At 35.3% G+C, this 13447-nt stretch overlaps 1 protein-coding gene across 1 annotated transcript; it reads left to right on the top strand.

The window, feature by feature from the left end:
- The first annotated feature begins 1869 nt into the window (after positions 1 to 1869).
- On the top strand, positions 1870 to 11486 carry LOC132164301 (dolichol kinase EVAN). Its single transcript, XM_059574788.1, has 15 exons — positions 1870 to 2061; positions 2159 to 2362; positions 2987 to 3099; positions 4030 to 4233; positions 4539 to 4643; positions 5378 to 5448; positions 5537 to 5617; positions 5691 to 5905; positions 7752 to 7941; positions 8037 to 8102; positions 8609 to 8697; positions 8796 to 8910; positions 10283 to 10334; positions 10466 to 10566; positions 10922 to 11486. Exons 2-15 carry the CDS (start codon positions 2163 to 2165, stop codon positions 11033 to 11035), a joined length of 1716 nt encoding a protein of 571 aa, XP_059430771.1. The 5' UTR covers positions 1870 to 2061; positions 2159 to 2162; the 3' UTR covers positions 11036 to 11486.
- The last annotated feature ends 1961 nt before the right edge of the window (positions 11487 to 13447 follow it).

Raw genomic sequence — 13447 nt, 5'->3', positions numbered from 1 at the left:
AAAAAAAAAAAAAAAAAAAAAGATTGGAGGTGGTTCGGCCACCTCCTTTTGCAAGATGGGGGTGGTCGAACCACCTCCATAGGCCATGGGGTGGTTTGGCCACCCCTGGCCGGCCATTCTAACTAAAATGGGGTGGTCCGGCCATACTTATAAATAATATTTTAATATTTTTATTTTTAATGGGACACTTGTCTTATTTATGACCCTAGGATTCTCCTAGGGCCATTTTGACCATCAACGGAGATCTCTCTAGTCCAAATGGACTTGAGAGAATCTTATTCTGAAATCATTGGCTTGCATCATTTATTTGTTGCATTGCTTTTTAATTTTTGTTTACCCGTATTTTGTTAGGTGGTTTAAGGTCTTTTTATTTGAGTTGCCCTTATTGTTCTTTCAATGTACTTAAAACTTGCAATCTTTTAATAAAGGACAATTTTATAATATTTTGGAGGGTTGTGCCTCACTTTTATTCAAGTACAATAAGGATGGCCTAATTTCCTTATTCCTGTTATTTTCTCAGTTTTATCAAGAAGAACCCTTGACATAATTTTTCTATAATTCGTAATTTTTTTTAGGATTTATACAAAGGTTTTGAATACTATTGTCCATATCCTCCTAGTGTTGCCTTTTGCAGGTCATTTGCTCTGTTTGCTAACGATTGAAAGTGTTGGAAATGGAGCTTGAAAAATGTTGAGGCAGCATTCCTTCCTTCATATCTCTATTGACGTTTATCCAAATGCAATGGTTGAGTGGCATTCATGTATTCTGCATTCGAGGAAAATAAGACACAAACAGCCGCTTTTGCATCTTGGGACAAGTGCCACAAGGTAGAAGTAGCCGCAGTTGGAGGCTTTTGCCTTGTGGGTAGTCCTTGGGAGACGAACCACATCTAAACTCATTGGGCCTTTGGGGGTGGGGGGTTTCTGCCGCGCCATTTGGCCCCTTGGCAGTAGCCGAGTGACTCCCAAATTATTATTATTATTATTACTATTTAAATTTAATTAAATATATTTTTTTAATGTTTTTAATTTAAATTTAAATTTTTATTTCTAATTAGGTATATGGATACATGTCAATTTTTAATGGTGCTGACAAGACTTTTCATCAAATTTTGGATTTAACCGTTTTTATATAAACCCAAGGTACCTCTTGTGATAAAAACTAAACCCTAAGAGGCAAAAAATAAAATTGTTAAACCACACAAGGCAAAAGGTAGTTAACTCTATTTATTTTTCCTATCTCCTACTACAGTACTTGTATTTAGGGGTAGAAGTATTTTTTACCCTCGGGGAATCTATAGCCCTCCAAATTTATAATAAATTTTGCTTCCTTTAGTTTTATCTTTGAAAAATGCTATGTTTTCTTTTGGTTCTAGGTGGGTATTATTAGGTCTATTCTCGTATTTTTATGATCTTAGATGGATATTATTTTCTAAATATCAAGCGAGAGAAATAAGAGAAGTTTCTCTTTTGTTTTTTTAAAAAATAATATCTACTTAAGATCAGGAGAGCACATATCATTTCTAAAAAACTAAGAAGAATTTTAAGTATTCTCGTATTCCTACATGAATATTACTTTCTAAAAATCTGAGGAGAGAAATAATGACCATTTTTTTTTTTTTTTAAAAAAAAAAAAAGCTTTTAATATGAGAAAAATTAATAAACAACATAAAAGTAATATGTTAATTTTTTTTTTTGATATGTTTACATAAAAAAAAGAAAAAGAGAATTTAAATTAATAATCTCCACTTCATTATTAGGCGTAATCTACGGCCCATCCATTGAGCTACCTTAATGTTATTTCATGGAAGAAAGCAAAATGTGAAAAAAGGGAAGTTGGACCAAGTCACAGTTGGTGCTGGTTTTAGCGCGTTCGAAGTAAGACTCACGCCACCAGACTCATCATCGGTGCCAATAGAAACTTCTCTTTGGTCATCAAAACCAATGAAATTTTGACACTGAGTCTGCTGGGGCCCACCCACCATATTTGCCTTGTCCACCCACCTAACGGAACCACCTCCTCTCCCTCTCGCCTCTTCCCGCGAAATTCCAATTTCTAACCGTATTCCTCTCTCTGCCTCTGAATTCTTGGTTATTACTATTATTATTATTATTATTTTTAATTTTTTAATTTTTTTTTTGAAATTTGAGGAGAGCAGTGAAATGGCGAGCACGGCGTCGTCGTCGTCGTCGGGGTTCAACGGTGAGACGGCGGTGGTCCTCCTCTTCATCGCTCGCGTTTTATTCTCTCTCCCTCTCTCTCTTCTCCTTCACGGCCTGGCTCTCTCGTTCCTCGCCCTCTCCGCCCTCTTCGTCGAGATCACCGCCGACACCTCCCCTTCCCTCTCCCTTCTCAAGACCAGGTACCCTCTCCAACCCTCTTTCTTCCATTTTTTCCTACTCTTTTTTGGATGCCTTAGCTAGGGTTTTTAATCAAAATTGGGGGTTTTCCTGATGATTCTGGAAGTCAAAATTGACGTTGGCGTGTGAATTCTACTCTCGGTTTGGTTGCTCAAAAAGCGTCGGATATCTAAATGAGAAATTTCGGTTTTGGAAACCGATTGTGTTTTCAATTTACACATTATTTGGCATTGGCTTGAAGAACATAAAGTAATTTAGAACTTAACAAGTTGTGTCAAATAAAAAAGTTGGTTTGTTTCAAAAACATTTCTTCTAACTTTTTTTTTTTAAAAAAAAAAAAAAAAAAAAAAAAATCTCTAAAATGGGCCAAAAAGTACTTTTGAAAAAACTCATTTTTCGCAAATAGTTCCTTTTCACTTTAAAAACTATATTTTTCATCATAATGCCAAGCATGCTTTTAGCGGTAAATGTGACATTATGGCAGTATTGGTGTAGTCTTTTCTCAAAGTAATTTGACTTGTATTGTATATGATGTCCAAGAATTAATTACATGTGTTTTTCGTCCTCTTTTTTTTTTTTTGTTTTTTGTTTGTGGTTTTAGTAAAATTATCAATGTTTTCTTCCAGGCCTGGTGCTTCATCAGGAATACTTCTTGGGGCAGTAACACTTCCCGCGGTTATGCTCTCAAAGTTGATACAGCTGTCACGAGCATTGTCATTGCATGAAGTTGCAACTGAGGGTACTACACTTAAATGATACTTTTGTTTCTATATATGTTCATGTATACACAAACGCGCACACAGAAATTCATAGGAAAATATAGTTTAGTTTTGAATATTCAATACGAGAAACAAATAGAATTGCAATATCATAACTGAAGAGATATAATGTTTCCTTTGAATTAATGGTTTCTAAGATTTTACTATGTGATATGGAGACATAGCTCACTGATATAAGAGAATTGCACCAAGTTTGAGTCTATAATCATATGTGGTTGAAGAACAGTTCTTTGCTACTAAGGTATGTTAATAACTATTTATCTCAAAAGTTTAAGTTGATTGGAAATATTAAATTTATTCATTTAATTAATATTGTAACATCCTCACTTACGTGTGAGCTCAAACTTCCCCTTAATAAGTGGGACTCAACATGTGAAATATTTAATTGAAATGAGAGGTGAATTGATAAAGACAAGGTTCAAACTCTAGACATTTGGCTTTGATATCGTATTAAATCACCACTTATTACAAAAGTTTAAGCGGATAGGAAATGGTAAATTTAATTGTCTAATTAATATTCTGACAAGGTCTTTTATTTCCTGGGTTTGCGGCTCCATATTATGGAGTTGAGCTCTTGAGACTATTGTTTTTTAATACATTTTTTTTCTCCTGGAAAGGGTTCGCACATCATTAACTTGTAGCACATAAGATTTAACCAACCACCCCTTGTCATTAAATTATCACCTTTTTTAATTTTCAAATGGGAAAGGTTGTAACTTGTGATGTTACATCTTTGATGCACCACTTCTGTCGTATAAATTGTTTTTATCTTATAATACAATTTCTTGGGTTTCTGACTTTCATCTTACTTACTTTCTTTCTTGTTCTGTTATATGTATTTTATTGCAATACCGCAATGTATTTGACACTGTTCAATTTTCACTGTGTAGAGCTTGAATATCTGACTATGCAGTACTGGGCCTCATCTGCTACCAGCTTGGGTGTGCTTGTATTCCTCTACATAGTTATATCACGTGCAACTGACAATATGGGGCCTCGTTCACGTAATAGTTTGGATGCTAAGCTTAGTTTAAGTGGTATAGTCTTATATTCTGTGGTATGCTCTGTGTCTCTTGCTACAACATCACTTACTGGTGAGTTTTTAATTCTGCACTTGTTCTTTTTTTTTTTTTAATTTTAATTTTTTAACATCTGTGGTGTTTTACAATGATCAGGATCAGAAGATAAAGATGAGAAAATTGATTTAGTTTCTTATAACGTTTTTATTTTTATTTTGTATTCTTAATTTTTATGTTTAAAATCTAACTGAAAAAAAAATAAAAAATAAAAAATAAAAATAAAAAAATTTAAACTAATTGTTTCTATCAGATGGATGGTTACCACTTTTTCTATCGAGTACAAATACAATTGTTATTTATTTATTTATTTTTGTTTACAGGCTTTGATACAGTATTGAAGTTATTATGGGTGCTTTGTCATGGATTGGCAGCAGTGAAACTAATCCAGCATTCTCTTAATACCTTTCCATCTTGTGCTTCAATTGGTATGTGTCTTGCAACGTTTCTATGTCACCTTTTCCTCAGTGAATGCAATGAAGTTTTCTATCATAGAAGGAAGAAAAAGGAAATTAAGAAAATGGATAAAAGAACAGCCAAAAGAGAAATTATAGTGTTTGAGCACTGTTATGGCATGTGGATTCTTTTATAGGAGCGCACAAGCTTACAAACAAATGCTTAGTAAGAAAATAATAGCGAGTGTTGAGAAGTATTGACCTTTGTCCTGCTTCTAAAAGTATATAGCTATGAAAATGGGTATGCCTTCAATATCATTACTTTTTTTTAAAAAAAGAAAAAAAAAGAAAAAAAAAAAAGAAGATCTGTAAGCAATAGATCACAAGCTAAAGAAATTAGGCAATATTTAGTGCCCAAGTTCTGTTGAGAAATGGTTGAACATCCTTTGTTCCTTAAATGTTTCCATTATATCAGCCTTGAATAGCTAAAGTTGAATATTTGTAGCGTTGGCCTAATCAGATAATCAAATGTCCCTTCTTTTGAAGGAGATATCATATGGGTAGGAAGAGGCACTTATGCCCCGATGGTGGGGCCTTATGGGGAAGGGCCCTGCCCAATAGGGACAGCACACGCCCCACTTCAAGTGCACCTCTGTATCGACTGAATCACTCTAAGAGTCTAGTCGGTGGAACCTTATTGTTTGGTCATTTTAATAGGTGTTTCCTGTTCTTTTGTAACTATTTATTACTTCCCTCTTTATTTTTAGGGGAAGCACTTTTGGTGACTGGGGGCCTTGTTCTTTATTTTGGTGACATGTTGGCATGTACAATTGTGAAGGTTAGTGCAGTTCTACCTAGGTAGTTTATATTTCTTCCTGGAAAATGGTTTTATGTACATTTTATTGGGGATACCATTGTTTTAACAGGTGATTGGATTCTTAAGTTCATCTGATTTGGTTTCTGTACAATATGGAATCAAAAGAAGTGAAATTGCTACAATTATTCAGGTATTACTCTTTAAGTGATGAAATTTATTTTGAAGGGTGTAACTGGATAGCTAAGGTTGTTCTCTTCCTGCAGGGGTTGCTACTAGGCCTTCTTCTTTTACCAATGGTCTTTAAGTATGTTGTTAAAGTATGGGAACGCTCTTTAAGTAGAGCTTACTGTGAAGCAAGGACATGCAACGAAATAGGGAGATCTCTTATATTCTTTGCATCCCTTGGATTTATCTTGATTGTGATCATCCCATTGTGGATGCAGTTTGTCCAGGATTTCAATTTACATCCATTGTTGTGGTATTATTTCTCTATCAATATTTAATTTACTTTGATGCTTATATTTTCTTCCACTACATTTTGTTATTATCAAATATGATCTGGTGGTAATGAGTTGATAGAGTGGTTATTATTGGATTCATAAACACAGGTAGGTGATGGAGTAGTGCTTTTTTGCCAGTATTTTCTGATTCATGGATTTGCATCCTTTGCTTGGTGTATGAGCAAAACATATAAGCTGCTGCCTCAGTACTGCCATTGTAGAATTAGTGCTTAAAGTCTTAAGTCAATTACAACACAGCATGTTAGTTTGTTCTGCAGTTTATAAATTGAATAAAAGGTAGTTAAACGGAGGACCCTCTCATGGTATGTAATTGCTTTGAGTAATTTTATATGTAGGTCTATGTGCATGTTCATATTTGCATGGGCTAGTACTTGCAGATCAGAATACAATAGCGAATAAACAGTCATATCTCTGAAAAACTTCTATCTTTATGAATGTTTTGTGTGGAGATTGAAGCTTATCTGAGCTAATAAGATATTGAGAATAGTACTTTGCACTGCTCAGTTTCCTTGGCTTGGGAACTTGTTTTCATAAGTTTTGCAACTTGAGTGTTCAATTATTACATTTGTAAATGGTTTTCATAATTACTCACAGTGCTATCATAGATAGGATTGTCTTGTAGAATTGTACCTCAGTATAAAAATTTCGTTCTATGGTGATACAAAACACAGAAAGGTTGTAAATGTCATCCATTTGAACTTTGAGTGCTTTCCATCTGCATCAGCAATCCAATCAACTTGATCTTAGAATTTTGTTCGGTTCTGCTTTCAATTTTTAATGTTATGTGATGTATCATGTCATATTTCTTTATCATCAACTAGATGTGTGTGGCTACTAATCATATTATGAATTCTCTGGAATAAAGAGGTTGGAAATCTGTGGCCACTGACTGTAAGATACTCTCCAACTGGCGGGTAGAAGTCTCTTTATCTTAAGGGCTGAATAGTGATCAGTTTTGTTCTGATGATTATCATTGGCTTTCATGAGAATCTGAGGCCTTGAGTTTGGCCTAACCCAGTTAGGGATTGCCCTGTTGTAGGGTCTTTGTGAAAGGCTTTCTGAATGCTTTTGGAGTTTTTCTGTTTTTTCCATAGGTGGAAGAAGATGCCTGCAACTTTAATTGTTGTGGCCTTGAAGCAGGCAGTGGGAACAAAACTTAGGAACATTTCTCGTAGATGATTTATCTGCCATTTTCCTCCACTTATTATTGATCAGATCCAATTTGTCTTAGTCTTTTAGAGATCTGTCTCCACACAGATGTGAGTGTTATGTTTGCACTGTGGTTTTAGTTGTATTCTAGTTGGGGGAGAGGTTGCAAGCATTTGTCTATTTGTTGTGATCTAAGTCTAGAAGTACACATGTTAGTTTTCTTTTTCTTTTAAAACTTCTCATCAAACGGTATGTCATTGCTCTTTTTGCTACAAATAATTCCTGCATTTTGAATTTGTAGGGTCCATGCTAAGTTCCTGTTTTATTCCCTGGTGTAAACTCCACTAGTGATAATATATGTTAGAGTCATTACTTGTATGCTTTCCCTCATCCTAATTGTCACGAGTCATATAGATAATTTGATTTGGTGAAATAACTTCTGATTTTTACTTCATTTGTCTGTCATGTTATTATCCTATTCTGTGTGGAAATGATATATATTATTTGTGTAAAACTCCTGAAATCTACAACATGCTTGATTTGGTTACTTACTGTAGTTGTTAATGGTTGTTTTTCTACACTATCATTTTCAGGTTTATCTAGCTATTTTGTCTGGATTAGCTTCTAATGCTTGTGTCATATCTTTTTTGACAGGGTCATGTCATTTGTTTTTTCGGAACCACTTAAAAGACTATCTTTATGTATCTATTGGGTGTGTCTGATATATGTGTCGGTTTTGCGGTTCTACAACATTTCAAAGAATAGTAAGATTGAAAGGATTCTCCTTCGAAAGTACTACCATCTGATGGCTGTTTCAATGTTTGTGCCTGCCCTTATCTTCCAGGTGATTTAGGAGTAAAAAGGATGTATCTTTTGTACTAGTCCGTTCTTGGAACTCCCTTTTTTAGTAATACTGCTGACTATGCATCTGTTTTTCAGCCAAAGTTTCTTGATCTAGCATTTGGTGCAGCTTTGGCAATTTTCTTGGCATTAGAAATTATTCGAGTAAGTTATTGATGTTGACATCATTTATCATATTTCCTAAACAAAATTGACTCAAATAATTGTTCCATTGCTTTCATTACTTTCTAAATGTCCTATCACTCAAGGTTTGAGGTGTCAATATTGCATAATGCATTGCAATCTCATAATGCCAGTTTTATTTACTGGGACGAAAAGTTGAGCTTTAAGAAATATTTTTTTGTAAGATTGAAATTTTAGGAATCGTTATAAGTCTTAAGTTACATAATGTGGACATTTTGTTCAGAAATTATGTTCTCATCCTTACAAAATGTGACAACTAAGCCTTTCCCTAACTAGTTTGGGTCAGCTGCCTAGACCTTTTTCCCAATCATTTCCAAAAGTGAAGCAAAATTATTATGATCCTAGTAGTTATTAGTTACAAGCTGGATCTTTGTGTTTTTTACATGCTTAGAAACTGTTAAACTGGTTTTTGAAGTTTCTTTCTTTGTTTCTTGGTTGATCTTTTATAACCATTCTCTTGTAGCCAGGTATGGAGAATTTGGCCTTTGGGACAACTTGTACATCAATTTATGAACGCTTTTACAGACCATCGTGATTCTGATCTTCTTATTGTCAGGTATGCCTTGTCATTTTTTATGTAGCTCAAACCTTAAATGGTATGTTTGATACGGAGAAGTTTGAATGCCTCCTTTTTTTTGTTATCTGCCTTTTCAGCCATTTCTCACTCTTATTGGGTTGCGCACTTCCAATTTGGATGTCTTCTGGTTATAATGATCGACCTCTCACCCCTTTTGCTGGAATTTTAAGTCTCGGAATTGGAGATACAATGGTGAGTCTGCTTGTTGCTATGTAGCATTATTCTGATATTTAGGTTCATAAAAGCTTTAGCATTTTCAGACTATTAGATTTATCAAGTAAGGTATCAAGGTTGAATGGATTGAAGGTGCATTATCTGTTATGAGTTCATGAATAGGATGGGAATTGTACCTTCTGTGTATTTTATCATTTTCTTCTGTAGATGAAGTGTGTTGTTCAATTCTAAGCAATGTGATATAGGTTTAGATTCTTAAATTGTCAGCTTTCCTTTACCAATTTGTAAAAATGAGTCATCATGTATAAGTTCATATTCGGGAAGAAGATTATTTGCACTTACAAGCTGTACTACATTTTGCAATTTATTTTGATTTAATCTTTGACTTCAGATTGATCTCTCTTATAGAGAAGTGGATTGAGGTTGTGGAACTTGTTGAACTAGAGGGTTCAACCCATGATTCAGTTGTAGTGGAAATGATCTTATTGATGGGAATCATGAAAGGAAACAATCATGCCATTGCATATATTAGTACATTCTCTGTAAATTTTTGTTTTCCCATCGTCTCTTTCAATATAAGAAAAAGAAAATAAGTAAAGAAAATTTCTAATTGAAGAGACAAAGTGTAGAAGAGGTACAGTAAGAAAGTTAGAGGAAAAACTAACATGGTCTGCCATCATGATATCCTTTCGGAGTTGTGCTCTAGGAAATTCCATTTTTCCAAATTAAAGATTTCCAATGATCTTGACACAATTGTTACCGACACATTCTCTTACAAGTCTCTTAGTTGTATCTGGTTTTGATTAAGTTGTTATCATTTTCTTCCTTGGAACTGTAGGGCCTCGAAAATCTAAAAACAAATTTTTATCTATGTGGAGCTTAATCACTAGTTCGTCAAACTGATGCCTTACAATCTTGCTGTATCCTGTTATGGGCTTGTCATGAAGTCATAGATTTTCCTTAATAGCCAAAATTGCTTAGATATTAGAGTTGAAGTTAATAATGGCATCCCCGATTGTAGGTGTATTCCCATTAATCACACTGGTAACAAATAAATAACTAGGACAACAATGTTACTCTTGGCGCGGTGCCTCTGGTTAGTTTGCCATGTTGATCTAGGGTGCCATGATTATTCCCTGTGAAAGATGGTAGCAAATACTTGTTTAGCACTATCCTATGTGATTTACTAATCCTAGAAATGACAAACAAAATAACATTTCTGAGAGTAAACATGCATATGGCGGAATAGTAGGATATAAGAATAGTGTTAAATTGTGAGGTTTACTTAACAATCATTTTGACTGCCATCTTTTATCTTTCCTAGTTGTTCATATGTAGTTCTATGTCGTAATGAGAGAATTAATAGAATGGTTTTCCTTTAATGCTCCAGGCATCAATGGTTGGCCACAAATATGGTGTTCTTAGGTGGAGCAAAACTGGCAGTAAGTATCCCTCAAACCACAGCTTTTTCTACAGATCTAGTCTCTCTTTTCTTCCTTCTTTTTTTTTTTTTTTTCGTTGAAATAATAGGTATTTTGCTAATTTCCAACATGGTATTCTTTCCACTTGCTAGAGAAAACTATTGAAGGGACTGCAGCTGGTATAACATCTGTCCTGGCTGCTTGTTCAGTTCTGGTTCCACTTCTAGCATCTACTGGATATATTCTTAGCCAGGTCTCTCTCTCTCTCTCTCTCTCTCTATGTGGATTCTTACTATTGGTTTCTTGAATCTGTACTTTAATGCATGTGCTTTATGCCTGAGGTTTTTAGGTTCAAGTTAAAAGGACTTATTTTTGTGCCTGTACCATCTTCGAAATCCCCCTTCCCCGTCCTAACACACTCAGTCATCCCAACATCCACCCCTGCCCCAAGAAAAAGAAAAAGGACAAAAAAAAAGAAAAAGAAAAAAAGGCTTCATAGAAGAATGAAGAAATTTGTGCAACTACTAGTGAAGGAAATTTGATATTTGTCTGTTGTCTTGTTTGGATTATTGATGCATTTATTGACGTCTCCATGCCAATGTTTGCAGCATTGGTTATCTCTTCTCCTAGCCGTGACCGTGAGTGGTTTGTTGGAAGCGTACACAGCACAACTTGACAATGCTTTCATACCATTGGTGTTCTATAGCCTTCTGTGTCTGTAAACGCAGCTCTAATCTTACCAAGGTATATAGTGACTAAAACTTTCATGATTTGTAATTATGTGCTTTTTTTAGCAGTTTTGGTAGATGTAGCTAGTCCACCATTAGAGGATTAAGGGGTGATTTGTATGTCATATTCTTTATAGATCGGGTTGGATTCTGGATTAGGTTTAGGATTAACTAAGTTTCCATACTGCAATGGTAGTCTTTTTAAGCATTCATATAAAGGGGTGAGCCTCCACATGCTCATTTATGAAGTACAAGAGTAATACCTTTTTTTATTTATTTTTTATTTATTTATTTTAATTTTATTTTTATTGAGGGAGATAATCACATTGGAGCGACAAGGAATAGAAAATTATTGGAATTCCTTAATGTAATTTTTTTTTTTTTTTTTATGATATATTTTTGTCTCTGGCAAATGAGTTTATTTGTCTGTAAAAATTTTGTTTCTTAAATAAATGGAGGAGACTCCATATGTTTGAGATCTGAGATAATTTTGCTGCTATTTTTTTTTTTTTTTTTTAAACCATTCAATCATAATGATGAATACTTCGAACAATACGTTCGGCCATTACAATATCAAAAGCACATTGAGGAGCTTCCATATGAATCACTTCCATATGAATCACTTCTTCCATAATTGTGAGTGCACTATTTGCAAGCTTATGAGCTGCATTGTTCACTTCTCGTCGAACATGAGAAACTCCACTTTGTATAAGAGATTGCTACATAATTCGAGCATCGTCAACTACTTGGCCATAGCAACACCAATTTTGCCCCTTTCTGTAAAGCCTGCACTACTTGTAATGCATCTCCTTCCAGCTCCGCCTTATTCCACCTCATCTCTTTAGCAAAAATAATTGCCCGTAAAATAGCAACAGATTCAGCTACAACTGAGTCAGTAATATTACCTCTTGGAGATTGCAAGGTAGCCAGCACATCTCCCATAGAATCACGTATAATCACTTCTATGTCCATATTCTTATTATGTAAGTCTACTGCAACATCCCAATTGACCTTAACAATTCCCTCAGAAGTAACCGTCCAACAATAGCAAACCATAGTTTATTCATCTTCCGTCTTATGCTAGATGGCTTGTGCATCTGTGTATTTTTGAATGGACTTGAGGGCTTCCGAACAAGTTGGTTAGGCTATCTAACTTCCCCAAAGAACAAAAAATTTCTTCTTAAGCCACAAGTTTCGAGCGACCACCGCCATTGCCTCCAATTCATCCTTGCCTAATTTTTTGCGCATAATATCTACAAAGAGTATAAACTCATCATACATCTCACTGCATTTTTTAAGCTTCTGACAACATACACTCCATGCATCTCTAGCTGCGGGGCAGTTCCATAGAACATGCTCCATTGTTTCCTTTGCCTTCCCAAATACAGGGCATAGAGAGTTGGGCACTATTTTCTTCTTAAACAAATTGGCTTTTGTCGGCAATGCATTGAGACACGCCCTCCACATGAACACTTTTACAACATTTGGGACCCTCATCTGCCAAATGCTCTTCCATGTATCCGTGAAGCGAGACGTATAAGAACATTCCCCTTTATCATTCTTTGCACATTAGTTTGCTAGATGATAGGCACTTCTAACATTAAACTCTCCCGATGCTGAGCACCTCCAAATTGTTTATCTCTACCATTGAACGTGTTAAGAGGAATCTGACTAATTTTTGCCGCATAATCCTCCTCAAAGGCTGCTGCAAGCAAGGTAGAATTCCACCACCGAGTGTCCCTGTCAATAAGATCAGCCACTATTGTATCTTTTGAAAGTCCCCTTCCAGGAATATAAGGCACACACACAACCTTCTGTGGGATCCATTTGTCGTAAAAAAAATTTATTTCCTCACCATTCCCTACTCTCGAAGTAAGCCCCTCCTTCAATAAATCTCTAGCAGATCATATGCTCCTCCATAAATACGAGGGTTGGTTTCCTAGTTGTACATTAAGAATGACACTAGTAGGGAAATATTATACCTTTAAAATTTTTGCAGCCAACGACTGTGGGTTCTGAAGTACACGCTAACCCTGCTTTGCTAGCAGTGCCTTATTGAAATTCTCCAGGTGTCGAAATCCCAATCCTCCATTCAATTTTTATTTTCCCATTTTGGTCTAGATCACCAATGGATTTTTGCATCATTATCCATATGTCCCCACCAAAACTTCTTCATAATGGAATTTATTTCATTGCAAAGAGCCTTTGGGAGCTTGAATAAACTTATTGTGTATGTAGGAATAGCCTAGACAACTGCGTTTAGCAAAATCTCCTACCCAACCTGAGAGCTGCTGTAACATCCGGCAGATGGAGACATGAGGGAGAATTGTAAGTGGTAGGGAGGTAGTGATCTTTCAGTGCAACATGTTCTCCCTCAGCTATGGTTTTAGTGTTACACTCTCTTAG

The sequence above is a fragment of the Corylus avellana genome, chromosome ca10 (genome assembly GCF_901000735.1).
Source record: "Corylus avellana chromosome ca10, CavTom2PMs-1.0".
In the NCBI taxonomy this organism is placed as follows: Eukaryota; Viridiplantae; Streptophyta; class Magnoliopsida; order Fagales; family Betulaceae; genus Corylus; species Corylus avellana.
The sequence above is the reverse complement of the archived record's forward strand: the minus strand, read 5'-3'. Positions and strand labels throughout refer to the sequence as shown.